The sequence below is a fragment of the Perognathus longimembris genome, chromosome 21, assembly GCF_023159225.1.
Source record: "Perognathus longimembris pacificus isolate PPM17 chromosome 21, ASM2315922v1, whole genome shotgun sequence".
NCBI classification, from domain to species: domain Eukaryota; kingdom Metazoa; phylum Chordata; class Mammalia; order Rodentia; family Heteromyidae; genus Perognathus; species Perognathus longimembris.
The window spans coordinates 12,396,301-12,417,700 of record NC_063181.1 but is presented as its reverse complement, the minus strand read 5'-3'; the positions used below and the strand labels follow the sequence as shown (position 1 = coordinate 12,417,700).

The following is a 21,400-nucleotide window of genomic DNA, read 5'->3' as shown; positions in this document are numbered from 1 at the left end:
TCAAGGCAACTGCTTTACCACCTGAGCCACAGCGCCACTTCTGTTGTTTTTTTGAGTAGTTTATTGGAGATAAGAGCCTCATGGACTTTCTGGCCTGGCCTGGCTTCAAATTGTGATCCTCAGATCTCCTGAATAGTTAGGATTACAGGTGTGAGTCATGGATCCCTAGTTCCCTCCAAAAGTTTTAACCAAATTTGATAGGGAAATAAGATCCAAGATATGGCCAGTTTCTAGTTAAAATTCTTTGTTTTAGCAAAATTGTGTGTGTGTGTGTGTGTGTGTGTGTGTGTGTGTGTGTGTGTGCTGGTACTAAAGCTTGACCTCAGGGCCTCTCAGTTTTGCTTGGCTTTTTTTACTCAAACCAGACCTACCATGTGAACTGGAACTACACTTCCCGATTTGACTTTTTTGCTAGTTAACTGGCGATCAGAGTCTCAAGGACTTTTCTCCTCAGGCTAGCTAGCTTTGTACCATGACTATCAGATCTTATTCTCCCGAGTAGCTAGAATCAAGCATGTGGGCTTACTAGAGCCTGGCTAATGTTAACATTTTAATAACCGCTGCCACTCTGTAATGCCTACAAATTATAATGCTTGACTTGGGAGTCAAGCTATGAATTGGAAAATTTATTATCTGAGTTATTGATAATTATTACCACTGAACTAGCAGTCTTTCAATAAATACCAGGTAAGAATATATTTAGCCACTTGAGAAAGCCTAATTTAGATTAATATAGTTTAGACATAGATAGGACAGTTTCCTTATTTGATAATTGTAGCCCTAAATTCTTTCTGACTTTTTATTTGCATATCTTACCATCACAAATTGAATAGCACAGAAACAAAACCAAATCTTTAACTAGAATGGTGACCACATATCTATTACATACAGGTTTTGCCCAGCTAGGACTGCACTGGCATAAGTGTGTTTTAGAGACTACCTTTAGACAGATCTTTTAAAGGAACTACACAAAATAATCAAGTGTGTAAAACAGAACTTTGCTTTTAGTTTCTTTTTTGTCAGTTGTGGGGCTTGAACTTAGAGCCTGGGCACTGTCCCTGAGCTTCTTTTGCTCAAGGTTAGCAAATGCTCTACCACTTGAGCCATACTGTCACATCCAGCCTTTTGTTAATGTGGTACTGAGAAATCAAACACAGGACCTCATGCATGCCAGGCAAGCACTCTACTACTAAGCCACATGCCCAGCCCTAAAACAGAACTCTGAATGCTGGCTTTTGCTTATTACAAGATGAGAAAAGATACACTGCCATTTTAAAATAAGATGAGTTTACAGTTGGTGATTTCTGCTCTTTTTATGACTTCCACTGGATATGATTCAGAAAGTAGAAAAGCCATACTTTTATAAAAACCAAAGCAATTCATAGTTTTTTCCCCTTAGTCTTTCAAAATAAATAATCAGTTATTTTCTTTTTATCCTTTAAAGCCAGGCAATGCAACTGATTTCAATTTTTAGCACTTAAACATCAATAAAGTTAATACATTTGGGTAGTTATACGAGTATGGAAAAATTGGAATTCTTGCACTTTTAACCATCTGAGAGTTCTAAGACATTGACAAGCATTTTTCTTTTTGGTCCATTAAAACAATAAAAAGTCCCAAAGAAGATGAGACCATTGTAACTTCAGGCAAATGAGGGTACTTCACACTGGAATCGGTTCTCAATTTGTGTCAGGAAGAAGACAGTCCTGGGAGCCAAAAAACCATCCCAGGTCCTCTTAACCAATGCCTTTTCCTACAGTAGCTTCTAGGCAGTCATACTGTTGCAGTTCTTTGGATGGTTGGGTATCATTTCTTCACTCCTGTCTTGTGGCAGACTTGGTAAAATCAGCTGGGAGCTCTATATTTGCAAGATAAAGAAAAAAAAACAATACATTGTTTAGTCTTTAGGAACCTTTTAATGAGATTACACTATTCAACAGTATATATATTTTGCCAATCCTGGGGCTTGAACTCAGAGCCTGAGCACTGTCCCTGACTTCTTTTAGGACAAGGCTAGCACTCTATCTCTCAAGCCACAGAGTCACTTCCTGCTTTTTCTGTGTATGTGGTCCTAAGGAATGGAACCCAGGGCTTCATGCATGCGAGGCAAGCACTTTACTACTAAGCCACATTACTAAAGAGTAATAATTTTTGAATATATGGTGGAAGCAAAATAGACTTTCTTGATTTGATGAGAAAAAGAGATCTTTTACAGGAGAATTGCAAGGTTTCTCTGGGCCGTTTATTTTAGCCCCTTCTGAGGACATGAAGCTATGCTATCCCCCTTGCCTCATTTCTGGAAGCATTCCTATCCTTCACATTTCACTTACTAATGGTTAACAAGATGCAGGAGGCTGTGCTGGATGCTCACATCGATAGTCTTAACTATTTAAGAGGCTGAGATCTGAGGATCAAGATTTAAAGCCAGCCTGGGAAAGACAGTCTGTGAGACTCTTATCTCCAGGTGCTTGGAGAGTGCTTGAGTTCAAGTAGGCCATTGGCCAGTCAGAAGAGCCTGGCCTCACTGAAGCTAAGGAAAAGCCATTCTACCACGGGCACTAAAGTGAATAACTGTGGTCAGGAGTGAAGGGAGTTAGTTCACCAGACTCAGAAGAAATGAGTGTTGAAAATAGGCATGTGAGGAAAGCAGCAGCCACCCATTCAAGAAATCCCTGACAGGGCTGGGGATATAGCCTAGTGGCAAGAGTGCCTGCCTCGGATACACGAGGCCCTAGGTTCGATTCCCCAGCACCACATATACAGAAAACGGCCAGAAGCGGCGCTGTGGCTCAAGTGGCAGAGTGCTAGCCTTGAGCAGGAAGAAGCCAGGGACAGTGCTCAGGCCCTGAGTCCAAGGCCCAGGACTGGCCAAAAAAAAAAAAAAAAAAAAAAAAAGAAATCCGTGACAACATAGGCGATCACTAGAGGGCACTGTGTGACCATCCTGGCTTCACAATCCTTTTCTCCATGAGGAGGTTACCCCTGTGGCTGAGTTGGAAGAGGAGGCTGGAAAGGGGAAGGGAGCTAGCTGGGCAAGGAGCTCAGTGCTAAGTTGTTTGCCTAGCATGTGCTGGAGCACTGGGTTTCAAGGAGGGCCGAAAAGAAGAGAGGATGGGGTGAGAAAGGTCAAGATAAGAGGACAGTTGCACATGGAATTGGGGGGCAGGGGAGTGAGTGGTTTGGTCAAGATGTCCAAGTAAGGAAGACCAGGGAGAAGCAGAAAGACATCTTCAATGACGGGCAAGGGTGACAGAGTAAATGAATCTACTGAAAATCTTTTCTTAGCCATTACCTCTGGAAAGTGAAAACGGGAAGTAGGGTCTAGTGGGAATTTTACTTTTGACATATATTCTATATGGTTAGAAATAAGTGTTGATGCCATATATATATATATATTTGATATTTAAAAGGTAAAGTGTTATTAATAGGGCTTATGGCTATCCAGTGAATATTTGTAAATAAAAGGATTGAGATATTGCAGTTGGAAGAGGAAAGGATCTTCTTCCTTCCCTTTTTTTTTTTTTTTCCGGTCCTAGCGCTAGAACTCAGGGCCTGGGCACTGTCCTTAAGCCTGTCTGTGCTCAAGGCTAGCACTCTACTAAGTGAGCCACAGGACCACTTCTGGATTTTTCTGTTCATGTGGTACTGAGGAATTGCACCCAGGGCTTCATGCACGCTAGGCAAACATTCTACCACTAAGCCACATTCCCAGCCCCCCTTCCTTCCTTCTTGAGCCAGTACTGGGGCTTGAACTCAGGGCTTACATGTTGTCCCTTGGCTTTTTCTGCTCAAGGCTGGCACCTTGCCACTTGACTCTTCCTTCTGGCTTTTGTGTGTGTGTGTGTGTGTGTGTGTGTGTGTGTGTGTGTGTGTGTGTGTGTGTGATTAATTGGAGGGAAGCGTCTCATTGGGCTACTATCCTGCCTGGGCTGGCTGGCTCCCAACCTCAATCCTTAATTCTTAGCCTGAGCAGCTAGGATTATAGGTGAGCTACGAGTGCCAGGTGGAATCTTGAACCCTAACCTGCTTCCCCACTCAGTCCTCTCACATTAATCTAGAAGCAAGCATTTCCTGACAGCCCTTCTCTCTCGTCTATTCTAATTCACGTAGAGTTAAAGGTGACACCAGAGTATTTCTGTGAGGGGAAAAAGGAATATATCAAGAAAAATGCACCGTAAGGAGCACCACTTTTCGATTTCATTGTAATCAATTCTATAAAATCAAGCTAAGGATCACAGGAGCACACAGAGCTGGCCCAGGGAGAGCAAGGATAACAGTGCATTCTGTATAAATGACCTAATGGTCTAACGATGCTAAAGAGTTAATCCGGAAAGTAGCCCACATCAGTTGTTTACCTTACCTGTCCTTTTAGTCTTGCCTGACTCTGATTCACAGAGCCACATGCAGATTTTATCTAAAGCATGCAGAAGAGTGGAGAGAAATGAAAGGGTGGTTTTGCTTGAGAAGTCACTACATAGGTTGACAGTGCCTTTGTTGCAAAACATGGAAAGTGAGAAAGTATTCAGGTCAGTGAAAATTGTGTCATCCGATCTGAAGATAGGACTTGTTATTGGGGGGGGGGGGCAAATAAGACCTTGGGAAATTATTTTAAATGCTTATCTTACATTAGTTCCTCTAATAATCACTAGAGTCCAACACAACAGGTGACTTACACATTCATCAGAGAACTGTAACTGGATCCACAACTAGCCTGAACACTGAGGAAAATAAACGGATGCTGTAACCTGAGCAGGTTTATGAAGCTATCAGCTGACTTTCCTAAAAGATTGTGATTATTAACTGGCTTATAAACCTTTCACATAAATTTCCCTTGGTTTACAAAGCCAGTTTACAGATCAAAAATTCCCTTACCTCTGCCAATTCGAATTTCACTAATCTATCTGGTTTACTTGAAGCCCTGATTAAAAAAATTTTTTTTTTTTTTACGGTAGGAAATGTTTGGAGAAAGCCACGCTAAATTGTGGCTACAAATTTGTGCTTGATTTTGCAAAGGCATCCTGTTCTGTGTACACAGAATCTCTTGCTGTTGTGAAATGCCTTTGCTCTGCTTTGTTATTTACAAAAGAGTGCTGGGGAAACCAGCATTTCTTCATTTCCCTTAAACCCAGATTTTACTGTTATTTTATAACAGGTGAAATTGAAAAGCTCAGCTGGAAGCATTATCAACGCACACCAAAGGATATTTTTAACACATTAGATCCCTTTAAAGCATGCTTCAATCACAGTTAATTAGCTCTTCAGGAATCTTCTACTGTATCTTTCTAGATTTCACCAAGCTTACTTTTCATAATTTTTAACAGAAAAAGAGTAATTTGTTCCAGACATTGGCTTAAAACACTTGGCTTTTTGTCTCCTCCTGTGATAAATGCTTATTACCAAGTTGCTGTTCTCTAATTTCATTTCCTACTACAAGGTTTTCACTGGGGTTAGAAAGCTGGAATTAAACAATAGGCATAGCAACCATTCTTTTCACCAATTGAATAGAGCCATAAAAGCTACAATCTACAGACCAACTGAATAAGCTAATTTGGCAGATGCCTGTGTGTGTTAACCAGCTGCAGGCCATTTCTAATGTTTTCCTTGAGAGGATATATATATATATATATACTCCTTATTTATTATCGAAGTGATGTACAGAGGGGTTACAGTTTCATAAGTTAGGCCTTGGGTACTTTTCTTGTATTGTTTGTTACCTCTTCCCTCATTCTCCCACCCCACGATATATTTTTAACTGAACTAAAGGAGTTAAAATAATTACAATAGGACTTCAAATTATTTTTTAGTATTCAGTGACAAACTTTGGGGAGCAACTTCGCTGATGGATGTAAGCAGTATTACTGAAGATGGGTGGTGACGTGAAGTCATTGGTCCTTTAATGACTATAAAACCCCAAATGGGTGTCTATATCCATAATTTACCCTGCAAGATACACCACGAGACTAATACCATTAGCGAAACTAGAAAGCTGCTCTTGAGACTGGGTTGATTTTCTGCACTAAATGTGGAAATATAGAGGCTGGCCTACTGTTATGGCACCTTTGCATAAACGTGTCTAAATGAGAAATGTGTTTGTTCTGGTTAACGTCTGCATCTTCAGTGTTTTTCCAAACACATGTTTAAAGACACTTTAAAAATGTTCCTGGTGGGCTGGGAATATGGCCTAGTGGTAGAGCGTTTGCTTCACATACATGAAGCCCTGGGTTCGATTCCTCAATACCACATATATAGAAAAAGCCAGAAGTGGCACTGTGGCTCAAGTGGTAGAGTGCTAGCCCTGAGCAAAAAGAAGCCAGGGACAGTGCTCAGGCCCTGAGTTCAAGCCCCAGGACTGGCACACACACACAAAAGTTCCTGGTGCTTGATATTTTAATTATGATAATTATGAGAACTCTCAAGCACACACAATAATAATATTATTTCCCTCTGAGCTATCACTTAGATTCAACTGTTATCAGGATTTTCCTATGTTTTCCTTGTCTTTCTTACTTTCTTTTCTAACTATAAAAACAATTTGCAAACACCATGTCATTTCACTCTGCCTCTCATGAACACACAGCTCCTAAACATTTACACCACCATATGCCATTTTTTCATATTGAAAAATAGGAATAAGCATTTTTTGGTATATCTAATTCAATATAAGAAGAATCATCTGCCAGAAATACCTCAGGGGAAGGGCACTCGTGAGTGAAGAGGTATACATCGCCTTTGAAGGCAGCTGTGCCGATGCAGTTTTCTTCTCAGGACCAAATTAGCTGAAAAGAAAGAAAGGAAAATGTTAGAAACACTTTAAAAATTAATTATTGTATGGGGCTGGGGATATGGCCTAGTGGCAAGAGTGCCTGCCTCGGATACACGAGGCCCTAGGTTCGATTCCCCAGCACCACATATACAGAAAACGGCCAGAAGCGGCGCTGTGGCTCAAGTGGCAGAGTGCTAGCCTTGAGCGGGAAGAAGCCAGGGACGGTGCTCAGGCCCTGAGTCCAAGGCCCAGGACTGGCAAAAAAAAAAAAAAAAAAAAAAAAAAAAAATTAATTATTGTGCTATCTAGCGCGTGATTATGGTCATAGTACTTTATATAAATGTATATAACAGTGATAGATATTGAAAAACTAATATCAGTAAGGGAGACAAAGGAGAAAGATGGGTACATTGTATGCATAGGAATGTATAAATGAAACTTCCTCTTGTACAGCTAATACATGCTAATGAAAATCGTAATAATGGAGTATATTTGTAGCTAAACTGTGCTGTGGCTATTTCCTATTTATTCATATGTTGTTACGATATAAAAATGAATGTGATGTATTCCTAACAGGTAGTACTAGGAGCAAGATATTAATTGTCATAGCCTCTGATTCCAAGATTTCTTCCTAAATGCTATTAGTATTTTTATTTATGTCAAGTTGATTGCAAATATTTTACAGGAATATTGCCCAAAGTTTTCTGTATTTTGGAGAAATGTAAATGGTTGAGTAACAATTATTGTAAACAACACAGGAAGGAATTGTGTCCATCTGTCCCGTCTGTCCGCCTGTCTGTGTGGCTGAGGCTCAGAGGAGTCTCGAACTCAGAAGTGGACTGAGGCTCACAGTGGTAGGGCACGAGTCTTAAGCCAAAGGACTTAAAGCTCATGACTAACAACAACAACAAAAAAGGATTTCAAATTTATTCAACAGGTCTGGGAATGTGGCTTAGCATGCACAAAGCCCTGGGTTCGATTCCTCAGCACCACATATATAGAAAAAGCCACAAGTGGCGCTGTGGCTCAAGTGGTAGAGTGCTAGCCTTGAGTAAAAAGAGGCCAGGGACAGTGCTCAGGCCCTGAGTCCAAGTCCAAGCTTGGACAGCGCCACTTCTGACTAGCACTCTACCACTTGAGCCACAGTGCCACTTCTGGCTTTTTCTATATATGTGGCACTGAGGAATCAAACCCAGGGCTTCATGTATATGAGGCAAGCACTCTACCACTAAGCTACACTCCTAGCCCATGGATCTTTTTTCTTATGTATGCAAAAGGACGGAGCAGGGAGCATTGCTTGAAATAACCTGAGAGCAACCAAACGTCCCATGAATTAGAAGGCAGTAAGTTATTCACCACATTGCTTTCCTAACAGAAGAAATTACATTATCAAGTGAATAGTGTGACAAATTAGCATGTGTGGCCACTTTTCTATTGAAAGTTAGGTTTGAAGTTTCTGTGTGGCAGAAATCTTTAACTTTCAAAATCTTTTTTGTTGTTGTTGTTATTGTTGTGCTGCTTCTAGAGCTTGAACTCAGGGCCTGGGCACTGTCCCTGAGCATTTTCAAGGCTAGCACTCTACTACTTTGAGCCACACCTAAATTTCTGGCTTTTTTATAGTTTATTAGAGATGAGAGTCTCATGGACTTTTCTTGCTAAGCCTGGCTTTGACCTGCAATCTTCACATCTCCGCCTCTACAGTAGCTTGGATTACAGGTGTGAGCCACTGGTAGCTTTCAAATTCTTTTACTTACCAGCGCTTTGAAATCTTAGGCCCTTGGCTCTGAAGTAAAAGCACATTAGAATAATTCTCTGTTGGTAAAATATATCATAGTTGATACCATCCTTGAAAAATATGCTACCTATATAAATTGCTATGCATCTCGACCATGCCTAGTTTTGGTTCTATACGCATATTTAATTTCGATTATATAGTTTTATAGAAATAGCCCCTCCCTCTCTCTCTCTCTCTACCTTCCTCCCTCCCTTCCCTCCTGGGGCTTTAACTCAGGTTCTGGGGGTTGTTCCTTAACTTTTTCCACTGCACCCTCTACTACTTGAGCCAGAGCAACTTGCAGCTTTTTGGTGGTTAATGAGAGAAAAGAGTCTCCAGGACTTTCCTATCTGGCTTCAAGCCTTGGGACCTCAGATCTCAGCTTCCGGAGTAACTAGGATTACAGGCACCCAGCAAGAAATAGTACCTTTGACTCATTATGAGTGCATTAGCATTATGATTCTTTCATAATTCAGCTAACATTGTCTTTCTCTGGTCAGCCACAGGCTTTTAATAAACTGATTTGGATTTTATGTTTTACCTAAATATCTATAGGCTTATGTGCTCTCACCAACATTTGCATTTCTTTTAACTTGCCAGGACAGTGTTTCTACAATTGCTTAGGCACTGGCTTTCTTAGAAAATAGTATTCTTTCTGTACATCACTTTGGCAATACATTTTTAAAAAAGAAAATAGTATTGTTATATATATATCAATGTTTTAAAATACAGCCATTAAAAGTACTCAAATAATATCCCCCCCCCCAAGATAGATAGCAAACTTGTGAAATCGTACATCAGCTGCCCCTCACCTCAGTAACTTTCAGTGTAAAAGGCGATCACACCAGGCATACAAAGAAATCCTTGGGTGCAAGAGGTATCAAAGTCCTACCTGGTCGCTGTCCCGTGGAAAGGAGGAGACTCATCATAAAAACCAAAAACACACAAAGCAGTGGTTGAAATCTCATTTTCTTTCCCTTGCCACAGTCTGGGAGAGCCAGAACTCCGGAGAGCAAGCAAACAATCGGTCCGCGGGTTTGTGCAGGATCTGTGAGGGGCTCCTCACATTCTAACCAAGCTCGGCCAGCGACCAGCTGCGTTTTCCAGAAAGGTTAATGATCACATCAGACAAGGTTACTGGGGCGCGGGGCTGCGGTTAGAGCTCACGGGGCCGCAAACCCCTCCTCCACCCGGCCCCTCTCCCTGTTCCTCCCCTTTATTTCCATAAGCAAATATTGGTGAAATGGACCTTTCGAGCTCAGGGGAGAGTGACTTCGATTCAACCTGGAGCGGGAGAAATATGTAAAATGAGTCCTGACTTTGCCTCCTCCCCTCTTCATTTGCATCTGTTTAAACTTTGCATTGCCCACATTGGCCCCACATGCTGAAGCCGGGGAAATGACAGGAAGTCTCTCTTTTGTCCTTTCACAGGGAATTCTGAAGACTCCCAAACATGTGCCGAAATGCTTGATCTTAACCTACTACAAAGGGGTGACTATTTACAAGAAACCCCGAAATGGCTGAATGTGGGGTTCTCATCATTAAAAGATTCCTGGGGGCAAGGGGTGGGGGTTAAGCATGTTCTGAAATAAATCTGTAAAATGTGTATATCTGTATTTTCTTAAGTGCAGTTTTTTAAAAAAAAAAGTAATGGGGATTATTTTCATCTGCAAGAAGCCAATTCTTTTTAAAAGAGAATTTAGGCACACCACAAACCCTGGAGATCTGTGTTCAGTTATACATTTATATGCGGTGGAATACCAGGGATTAGAGGAGTGTTCCGTTCCTTTCCCAGTGAGTTCAGAAGAAACAAAAGCAATCTACGCTTGTCTTTGACACACAGGCACCAGGATCTCTTTTGTCTTAAGTGCTTCCTTATCTATAATATGTAGCTGTTATAAATGAAAGTTTCTGTCCTTCTTGTAAAATGAATGGAAAGGTTAGGGTAGTTACACTGTGACACACAAGCACAGCCAAGTTACTAAATCTAAAGCATATGGAACTCCAGGACTGCCAGGAATTGTGCTGTATATGGCTTCTTTAGGTCCAGGTAGTTGGTATACAACCTTGGGTTTCCTAATATTTGAAATAGATGAACTATTGGTCTTGGTTTGATGTCAGTGTGTAAAAATTTTCTCCTGATCCAATTATACCTGCCATTTCTAATAGACAGAATACAGAAATTCTTACATTTTAAAAAATCATAGCTGGGAGGTTGAGAATGTGGCTTAGTGATAGAGTGCTTGCCTAGCCCTGGATTCGATTCCTCAGTACCATATAAACAGAAAAAGCTGAAAGTGGTGTTACGGCTCAAGTGGTAGAGTGCTAGCCTTGAGCAAAAGCAGCTCAGGGAGCTGGGAATATGGCCTAGTGTCAAGAATGCTTGCCTCACATATATGAAGTCCTGGGTTTGATTCCCCAGCACCACATATATAGAAAATGGCCAGAAGTGGCGCTGTGGCTCAAGTGGTAGAGTGCTAGCCTTAAGCAAAAAGAAGCCAGGGACAGTGCTCAGGCCCTGAGTCCAAGGCCCAGGACTGGCAAAAACAAACAAAAAACACATATTCAGCAGGTATGCATACTTACTATATAATTTAATTATACATTTATTTTACAACAGAATATTGTGTAACAAGGTAAGTAAAACAGTTATTTATACAATATAATCTTAGAAACAAGAGGCTTGCTGCAAATCTCCTGTCCAGCATTGACCTCTCTAGAGAAATTAACATGTCTCAAGTAAAGTCATTAACTTTGGTTTGAACTCAGGGCCTGGAATGCTATTCCTGAGCTTTTGTGCTTAAGGCTAGTGTTCTAGCTCTACTAGTGCCATAGTTCCACTTCCATTCTTTTGTTTCAGTTGTGGGGCTTGAACTGAGGTTCCTGGGCACTGTCCCTGAGCTTTTTTTGCTCAAGGATAGCTCTCTATCACTTTGGGCCACAGCACCACTTCTGGTTTTCCTGCCTGGGTGGCTTTGAACCACAGTCCTCAGATCGCAGCCTCCTGAGTGGCTAGGATTACAGGCGTAAGCCACTGACGCCTGGCATCATTAAACATGTGGAGGGGGGTATTGAAGATGAATTCACAGCCTGTGCCTGCTAAGCAAGCAGTTTCCCACAGAGATATACTCCCAGGCACACATTTCTGGCCCTGTTTCACTGGGCATACTGAATGTGACGCCTATGAATCCTAGCTGAGGCAGGAGAATGTGTAGTTTGAGGCCAGCCTGGGTCCCAAAATCTGACCTTGTCTCAAAACAAACAAACAGATAAACAAACAAAAATCCAGGCAATAGCAAACTGAAACCAAACCATTCAACTAACCAATCAACCAAAGGAAAAACCAGTACCTTTTCTATGTATGTTCCATTCAAGTGGGACTATATTTACTTCCATTTTCCTCTTTTCTTGTTTTTGCTCATGCTGTATGTTTCTTTCGGTTGGAAAGATCTACTGTGCTCCAGTTTGAGTTCCACTGGTTCTTCAGAGTTCAAGTTCAATCATTAGTTCAACAGGGCTGAGGTTAGAGCTCAGTGGTAGATTATTGGTCTAGCGTGCACAAGGCTCTGGATTATATCCCCACATCTCAAAAAGGACGGAAAAGATCCGCTTAACAACTGTTCTATGTTGCTACAATGTTCCTTGCAGTAAGTTCTAGGGATATAAGGACATAAGGGATATGTGGGGACATAACCCTTGCTCTTGAATTTTAGGTTTATTTACTCATCAAATGTTATCCAATGAATGGTATTTCCTTATAAATTTGTTAGGTTTTTCTTCATAAGCGTTTCCTGATTCTTGTCAATCACTGAGATTTTAAATCTGTTCTGGGATCTGGAAAGTTTCCTGTGTTATCATAGCCTTTTCACCGCCCTGGGACTTAATGCCTCCCTTGTGGGCCATAATACTGCTCCTGTCTGACAGCTTCTTGAGGACATATGGACTCCTGCAGAAACAAAGACCCCAGGGACGGAGAGCCTCGTCCCTGCTCCTCTTGATGTCTTCACCAGAGCCAACTGAGTATGGGAAATCAGGAGATATTTTTAAAATGTGTGCATAAAGCCATGATGGCTCCAGAAGTGAAACAAGATAAAAATAAAGGAACATGTGAAAAAGATAAAAAGAAAAGAAGTGAGAGCAAGGTATCACGATGGCAATGTATGCGCCTGACCTAGATAAAGGCAGGTCACCTTTCAGATCTGAAGAGCTGTGCTCCTTTGCGACTGTCATCCCAGCCCACGGCTTGCGTGCCTCTACAGGAAGTAGAGGACGCAAAAGTAGGAATTTTTGTTTTCCTCATTGTGTGTTTTCAGTATCTTTCTGTTGAAGTTATGAATTGGTGAAATTGCACCCCAAGTATAGTAGTATAGTCAATTAGACCTTAATGTGGTCTGCATTTGCTCTTAATTCTTTTTCCTTTCTGCCAGTCCTGGGGCTAGAACTCAGGGCCTGGAAACTGGAAACTGGAATCTGTCCCTAACCTTCTTTTGCTCAAGGCTAGCACTCTACCACTAAGCCACAGTCCTAGCCCTGCTCTTAATTCTTGATTGAAATCTCTCTCTCTGTCTCTCTCTATCTCTCCCTTTCTCCCTTTCTCCCTCTCCCCCTCCCATTCTCTGTCTCTGTCTCTGTCTCTGTCTCTGTCTCTCTCTCTCTGGCTCTTGCTCTCTCTCCTCTCTCTCTCCTCTCTCTTGTGGATTAGCTCCTGTCCACAGATGGAAACACTTACAACTGATCCTGGTGTGCACAGAATTGGATTTAGAGTGGATTTTCCCAACAGTGTGTCTGATTGGATTCCTGATTGCTTGACTCTGTCCAGTCTAACCCTTACAATTAAGACACCCTCACCTCAGGTGTCTGTCTGAGGCCTTATTTCTTTCTGGCACCCCATTTCTTTTTATTTTTCGGCTTTCTGACTCTTGGCACTTTAGGACACTACATTGAAAGACCTAATTTTTTTTTTTTTTTTTTTGCCAGTCCTGGGCCTTGGACTCAGGGCCTGAGCACTGTCCCTGGCTTCTTCCCGCTCAAGGCTAGCACTCTGCCACTTGAGCCACAGCGCCACTTCTGGCCGTTTTCTGTATATGTGGTGCTGGGGAATCGAACCTAGGGCCTCGTGTATCCGAGGCAGGCACTCTTGCCGCTAGGCTATATCCCCAGCCCTGAAAGACCTAATTTTTTAAAAAAATTTTTATTGTCAAACTGATGTACAGAGAGGTTACAGTTTCATACGTTATGCATTGGATACATTTCTTGTACTGTTTGTTAACTCCTCCCTCACTCCCCCTCCCCTTCCCCCTTTCCCTTTCCCCCCCATGAGTTGTTCAGTTGATTTACACCAAACAGTTTTGCAAGTATTGCTTTTGTAGTCGTTTGGAAAGACCTAATTTTTGAATGTGGTTTTTCTTTTGAACCTCAGTTTCATTTTGACCATTTCCTGGTCTAGTTCACTCCAAGGCTTTTTAGTTTTCATTCCCTACATTAATTCTCTTAAGCCTACCTTGCTTATCTGTTGTTATTCCTGAGTTCCAAATTGGCACCAAGGAGAAAGCTAATAGCTATACTTGTAGAAGTTAAGTCATTTTAAATAAGAAATGACTCGTTTCAAAAACTTATGTGACCAAAATTGGCATTCTCCCTTCTTAGAGGAAATGGTGAATTAGACATGTTGGAGATATCAAATGTATAAAATTAGAATATTGGATGTGGTAAAGTACTTAGTATAATGCTCAGAAATTTTCCCAGGGTCTTGGGCACATGTGCTGGTCGAAAAAACATTACTGATCATAAATGCCACATCAAGCTACTATCTGAGCCAAAACATATATTTTCATAAGAACCCATAACTCCAAAAAAGGCATGCGCTTTTGAGAATGTGGGTATCTTCCTAACCCTCCTATGTCTGGCAAACCTGAAAAAACAACATGGTCACGAGTGTAACAGATGCTCAACGTTGTCAGAGGTAGCAATAAAGGTGGGTGATTATTACCCAGGCTACAGACCAAATAGCATCAATAAGACTCTTTATTATTACAGTACATTAAGAGGAGATTGGTGATCTTTACATTGTTTTTTTTTAATGAGGAACAGATTCAAATAAAAATGTATTCAATGGAAGAGATCCTATTAATATTTCTCCTTTAAAAACAACAGGTGTCAAATACAACTGAAATATTCAATATGCTTATTACTCAAAGGGATAAATGGGGTTGGGAGAGATGGAAGGGATGCTACTAATAAAGATGCATTGTATAAGCTGGGGACTTACCTGTTGCTCATGTCTGTAACTGTAGCTGTTCAGGAGGCTGAGGTCTTAGTGTCACAAGTTGAAGCCAGCGAGGGCAGGAAAGTCCATGAAACATTCATTTCCAATTAATTAACAGAAGCTGGAAGTGGAGTTACATGGTGTAATGTCAGCCTTGAGTGAAAAAGATTAAGGATAGTGTCCAGGTTCTGAGTTCAACTTCCATCACTGATTTTTTTGAAATTTATTTATTAATTAAACAAAATTTTTTTGACAAGGTATTGTGCAAAAAGGGTACAGTTACATAGTAGGGCAGTGTGTACATTTCTTGTGATATCTTACACCTTGTTTTTCTTTCCCTTCCCTAGGTCAGGCAGACATATATACAATACCCAATGTACCAAAAACATATACAGTAGCCACGTGGCCTATGCCCAAGAAAATTCGCCTAGGGCTTTAAATGTAATGTTGACATTAGACAATATGTTGACAGTAGTCTTATATGAACGTACATACATAGCTTTTGAGCTATTGTATTCCACTGAGAGGTCAATTTTTGACCTTTATATGTTGAGTAGTTGTTTGGTTTTAGTTACATAATGTTGGGTCGCTGACCCAATCCTGTGGGAAATACCATTTGACAAGCAGTTTTTGGTTTCACAGACCTGGTCTCTACTGTTTCTCCATCACCCCATCTTAACAGTCATATATCAGGGAGATCATGCCCCTTTGTTTTCTGTGTTCTAGGCTTGTCTCACTCAACATTATTTGTTCAAGTTCTGACCATTTCCCTGCGAATAACAATATTTCACCATTCCTAATCGCTATGTAGTATTCCATTGCATCACTGATTTTTTTTAAGTGCATTGTATTCTTAAATTGACATGTTGATTTGAACCCCTTGGTACAACTATATATATATATATATATATATATATATATATATATATATATATATATATATATATATTTGTTGTTGTTGTTGTTGTTGGTCATGAGACTTGAACTCAGGGCCTGGGCTGTACCTTAGCTCTTTACTTAAGGCTAGCACTATACCACTTTGAGCCACAGCCCCATCTTTGGTTTTCTGGTGGTTAATTGGAGATAAGAGTCTCACACACTTTCTTGACCAGGGTGGCTTCAAACTGCTGTCCTCAAGATCTCAGCCTCCTGATTAGCTAGAATTACAGGCACGAGCCACCAGCGCCCAGCTCGGCTTACAATTTTTTTTTTTTTTTTTGCCAGTCCTGGGGCTTGGACTCAGGGCCTGAGCACTGTTCCTGGCTTCTTCTTCCTCAAGGCTAGCACTCTGCCACTTGAGCCACAGCACCACTTCTGGCCGTTTTCTGTATATGTGGTGCTGGGGAATTGAACCCAGGGCCTCATGTATACAAGGCAAGCACTCTTGCCACTAGGCCATATCCCCAGCCCTCGGCTTACAATTTTTTAATATAAAAAAAAAGGAATAAGTGAGACCACTTTTGGGTCTGTCCTACTTTTAACCTTGTTTGTGTCCTTATATCAAAAACAGTCTCAGCAATTTTTAAATAAACCCAAATAACTCCTAAACAGCAATTTTTGTTTATCGGATAAATTATATATGCTGTATAGTTGCTAATAAACTCTGCTAGAATTCTTTAAAGGCATATGTAGGACTTTGAGATTCATGGAATTTATAATCATTGTTGAACTGTAGAGTTTGAAAGACCTGTCTTTCAGTGTTTAAACAGAGACCAGAAGTTTTGTATTTGAATGTTGGCCTTGGTGATTTTGTTCAGGGCCTGAAGTGAAAGGACTTTGGTATAATGGAAATAAGTGTGACCTTAGGACCCAGGCAACTTAAAATTTCAGTCCTGGTTTCTGTCACTAAGTCATTTGGTTTTGGTCAAATTATTTGATCAAAAACATTTATTTTGCTTAAAAAGTGAGACGTTTAAAGAAGTATTTAGAGTACTTGCCTGGCATATGCAAGCACGGGGTTCAATCTCGGCACCACGAAGCGAGGAGGGAGTGAGACAGACTTGGGGTGACATATTCCAAGGTTCTGTGACCCTCCCTAACTTTGGCTTTATTTTGATTACTTCTGGCTGAAAAAGTTAGAGGGATAATGAATTCGTTTTATTAACATGAAATGAGCACTTACTACATGCAGGAATTTTGTTGCATTTTTTATGAGAGAAAAATATATGAATAAAGCATCTGTGACGCAAATACATTGGAGGAGTTGCAAGATACAGAAAAAAAATTTAATCGCTGTTGAAGAGATTCATCCTTTCAATTTGACCCTTGACAGGGGTCAAAATGATTTAAGGATATCATTCTCCAGAAAGTATCATTACTGCTTCCCCCCCCCCCCCCCCCAGTGAATCTAGTCCAATTAATCTTATCCCAGGAAGTTTTGGTTGTTCAACATCACCACTTCGGGCTTGGAATATGGCCTAGTGGCAAGAGTGCTCGCCTCATATACATGAAGCCCTGGGTTTGATTCCTCAGCATCACATATATAGAAAACGGCCAGAAGTGGCGCTGTTGCTCAAGTGGTAGAGTGCTAGCCATGAGCAAAAAGAAGCCAGGGGACAGTGCTCAGGCCCTGAGTTTAAGGCCCAGGACTGGCAAGACAAACAAACAAACAAAAAATCGCCACTTGTTTTCTTGACTTTTATCCTGATAACTATCCAAGAGTATTTGCCAATTCTCTCCTTTCAAAACCGAGCACCTACATGGATGGTTTTTGTAAGGATGTTGAGCCAGGCATAGTGGCTCATGCCTGTAACCATCGCACTCTGAAGGAAAAGGCAGAAGGATGCTTGGACTCCAGACTGCTTTTGTCTTGAAGGATCCTCCCTGCTGGTTAAGGAGGCCTGGTGAATAGAAACATATCTAGAGACACAAGCCAAGTGTGTGCACTAAGCCAGATGGAATGCAGAAGTGTAAAGCCTGGAAGGAGGAAGTGGAAGAGGAGGGAGGAGGAGCAGGAAGAAGTTGGAGGAAGAAGAAGGGGAAGATGAAAGAGGAGAAGGGAGAGAGGAGGAGGAGAAGGAAGAGAGGAGGAGGAGAAGGGAGAGAGGAGGAGGAGGAGGAGGAGGAGGAGGAGGAGGAGGAGGAGGAGGAGGAGGAGGAGGAGGAGGAGGAGGAGGAGAAGGAGGAGGAGGAGGAGGAGGAGGAATAAAAAGTCAGAACACCATAGCTTTCCTTTAGGGCTGAGGATAGACAGTCTGTCCAGAAACACGGTTGGAATTATCCAAAGGAAAGAACTGAAGGAGAGGCCTCCGTTTCTGCCAAAACATGTGGGAGAGGCAGGAGTGGACCCCTGTGAAATTCCAAAGGGTTAGAAGGCCAGAGCTATCTGCATAAAAAGGAGGAGAGGATGGCTTGGAGGGACTTGTAGGAGGAGGGGTGCAGCCCTCCGAGGAGCTGGCTCTCAGGAAGGCCGAATGCCTCTGGGATTTGGAAGCAGGGACGAAGTTTAGAAGCCTGTGAAAATGATAGAGAAGGTTGATGGGGATAAATTATAATCCTGTGTGGAAATGTCAAAATGAATCCTAAGTAGCTAGGATTATAGGCATGAGCCACTGGTGTCTAAGCTGCTGGCTTTTAGACATCTGATTAGCCCAAGGTTCACCAGAAAGGAAACCCGCCACATGGTTCAGGCAGAGACGAGTTTATTGGGAGGGGAAGAACAAGCTGCTAGCCCACACAAGATGGAGGTGTGGGGAGACAGAGGGGAAGGGAGAGAGAGGAGAGAGAGAGGAGAGAGAGGAGGGACAGGAGGGACAGGAGGGAGGGAGGGAGGGAGGGAGGGAGAGAGAGAGGAGAGGGGGAGGGGGAGAGGGAGAAGGAGAAGGAGAGGGAGGGGGGGGAGAGAGAGGGAGAGAGGGAGAGGAGGAGGGAGGGAGGGAGGGAGGGAGGGAGGGAGGGAGGGAGGGAGGGAGGGAGGAGGGAGAGAGGAGAGAGAGAGAGAGAGAGGAGAGAGAGAGAGAGAGAGAGAGAGAGAGAGAGAAACAGGGACTCATGTTGAGCCGGATTATATAGGGAAAAGCAGGAGGTATGACCAGGTGGATTAGATGTAAACTCAGAGAAGGAGGAGGTAACCGCCTCCAGGTGTGCCAGTTACCTGGGTAACACAGGTACTGGGCACAGACTTAAAAAGGGGCATCTGAGGGGCTGGGAATATGGCCTAGTGGCAAGAGCGCTTGCCTTGTATACATGAAGCCCTGGGTTCGATTCGCCAGCACCACATATGTAGAAAACGGCCAGAAGTCACGCTGTGGCTCAAGTGGCAGAGTGCTAGCCTTGAGCAAAAAGAAGCCAGGGACAGTGCTCAGGCCCTGAGTCCAAGGCCCAGGACTGGCAACAACAAAAAAAAACAACAACACAAAAAAAAACCAACCAAACAAAAAAAGGGCATCTGTATGGAGCCCTCCAGGGGTGGACCTTACAATTAGTATATATTGCAAGTACAAAATGTATGAAAGATTGATATACTAACTGTAAGGTCCACACCCAGGAGGGCTCCATGCAGATGCCCCCACCTGTTTAAGTCGGAGCCCAGTACCTGAGTTACCCAGGTAACTGGCACACCTGGAGGCGGTTATCTCCTCCTTCTCTGAGGTCACATCCAATCCACCTGGTCATACCTCCCGCCTTTCCCTGTATAATCCAGCTCAACATGATCCCCACGATCTTTCCTTTTCTCTCTTGCTCTCTTTCTCTCTTCTTCCTTCCCCTCTGTCTCCCCCACACCTCCATCTTGTGGGTGTAGGCCAGCAGTTTGCTTTTCCCCCCAATAAACTCCTTCTTGCCTGAACCATGTGGCAAGCTTCCTTCCTGGCTAACCTTACACTAACTTTCCAAGAAGTGAATTCAATTCGTAATTGCAGGTGTGTGCCTTTTCCCTTCAGACCTTCCTTGTACTGAAGTCAGGGATACTTGCTGAAGTTCATTTCTTTCTCAAAGCCTGTTGAGGCAACACATGTGGATTTAATTACTTCATTTTCTGCTACGTTGGTTGTAATGAGAGCCACATCACTTGTCAGCCAGACTTCCATGTGTCTGCAGAGGAACTGAAGGATGGCTCCTCTAACATAAACCCTCAGAAGAAGCCACGCAGTCACAGATGCAGTGGAGTGAGGGTGTGTGTGTGTGTGTGTGTGTGTGTGTGTGTGTGTGTGTGTGTAGATGTCTGGGGTAATCTCGTTTGAAGAAAAAAAAAAGTGAGTTACAAAAAGGAAATGGGAAGAGGGGAAGAGGTAGAGAGCCAGATGCCGGTGGTTCACACTTGTAATCCTAGCTACTCAGGAGCCAGAGATCTGAGTGAGGATCATAATTCAAAGGCAGCCCTGGCAGAAAAGTCCATAAGACTCATCTCCAAAGAGGACCCAGACAACCAGAAGTGGCACTGTGTAGAAAAGTGGTAGAGTACTAGCTTTGAACAAAAAAGCTCAGGGACAGTGCTCAGGTCACTGAGTTCAAGCCCCAAGACTGACCAAAAAGAAAAAAAAAAAAGAGAAGAAAAGAAAGAAAAAGAACAGAAGAAGGAGAAGGAGAAAGAGAGAAGATGAGAAGTGCAGGTAGCAAGACAGCAAAAGCTAAAAGGAGAAGGCTTGGATGTGAAGGAATTTCAGTGGGTTCTTCGTCTACTTTGCAGGTGTAACTCACCCACAGTGTCATAGTTTGAGACCAGCCTGAGTTACATAGGCAGCTCAGGACCATCTTGGGCTCCACTGTGAGTCCCAGGTCAGCTTGGGCTACACATGAGGGCTTGTCTCCCAAAACCAAATAAATAAATGAGTGTGTAAAGTAAGAAAGCAAAGGACAGTGGGGGTCGTTGGGGACAGCCATGTTGGTCCCAGCTGGGTTGGGGTGGTCTTGTTTTTTTACTGGCTTTGTGATCTCATGATATCTTTACTGCATACTGCTCCCGAGCTGAATCCAGGCACAATGCACTCTGTCTCTATTTTCCTAAGCATATCTAGTATATCTCAGATGTGTGTGTGTGTGTGTGTGTGTGTGTGTGTGTTTGTGTGTGTTGGTGCTGGAGTGTGAATTTAGGGTCTTAAACTTCCAATTGGCTTGCTTGCTTACAGCTGGTCCTCTATCACTTGAGCTATACCTCCAGTACAGCTTTGGTTTTCTATTGGAGATGGTGTTTCTTAGACTGGCTGGCTTTGAGCCATAATTATCAGGTTTTAGCCTCCTGATTAGGTAGGATTACGTAATGAGCCACCTTCTCTTTTGTTTTATTTCTCCCATGATTGTGTGCCTTCATTTGGAGCATTTAAGGCAATGCATTTAATCCAGGCATTTCATTGCTTCTGTAGAGAGAGTTCACAGCTATGGGAATGTTTGTAAACAACCAGTAATAAGAGGGCTGTGAATGAAAGGTGGCTTTCCCAGATTCAGAGCTATAACTTTTCTTTTTTTTGCCAGCCCTGGGGCTTGAACTCAGGGCTTGGTTGCTGTCCTTGAGTTTCTTTTTGCTCAAGGCCTGCACCTTACTGTTAGGTCCTCTCCCTGAAGGCTCCATGTAGCTGCCCCCCACCTCATTAAGTCTCCACCCAGTTACCTGGGTAACCTGCAGACCTGGAGGCAGTTACCTCCCCTTTCCCTGAGGTCACCT

General features: G+C 42.4%; 1 protein-coding gene across 4 annotated transcripts; it reads right to left on the bottom strand.

Annotated features, from left to right (window-relative positions):
- Nucleotides 1–622: 622 nt before the first annotated feature.
- On the bottom strand, nt 623–9,797 carry Apela (apelin receptor early endogenous ligand). Of its 4 annotated transcripts, XM_048330791.1 has the most exons (4): nt 9,430–9,795; nt 6,687–6,776; nt 5,355–5,358; nt 623–1,855 (listed from the first exon to the last, which is right to left on the bottom strand). In XM_048330791.1, exons 1-2 carry the CDS (start codon nt 9,503–9,505, stop codon nt 6,688–6,690), a joined length of 165 nt encoding a protein of 54 aa, XP_048186748.1. In that variant the 5' UTR covers nt 9,506–9,795; the 3' UTR covers nt 623–1,855; nt 5,355–5,358; nt 6,687. The 4 variants fall into 4 exon arrangements, with proteins under 4 accessions (XP_048186748.1, XP_048186749.1, XP_048186750.1 ...); XM_048330792.1 differs by lacking the exon at nt 5,355–5,358 and having other exon boundaries at nt 623–1,858; nt 6,674–6,776; nt 9,430–9,797; XM_048330793.1 differs by lacking the exon at nt 5,355–5,358 and having other exon boundaries at nt 623–1,858; nt 9,430–9,797.
- Between the last annotated feature and the right edge of the window lie 11,603 nt (nt 9,798–21,400).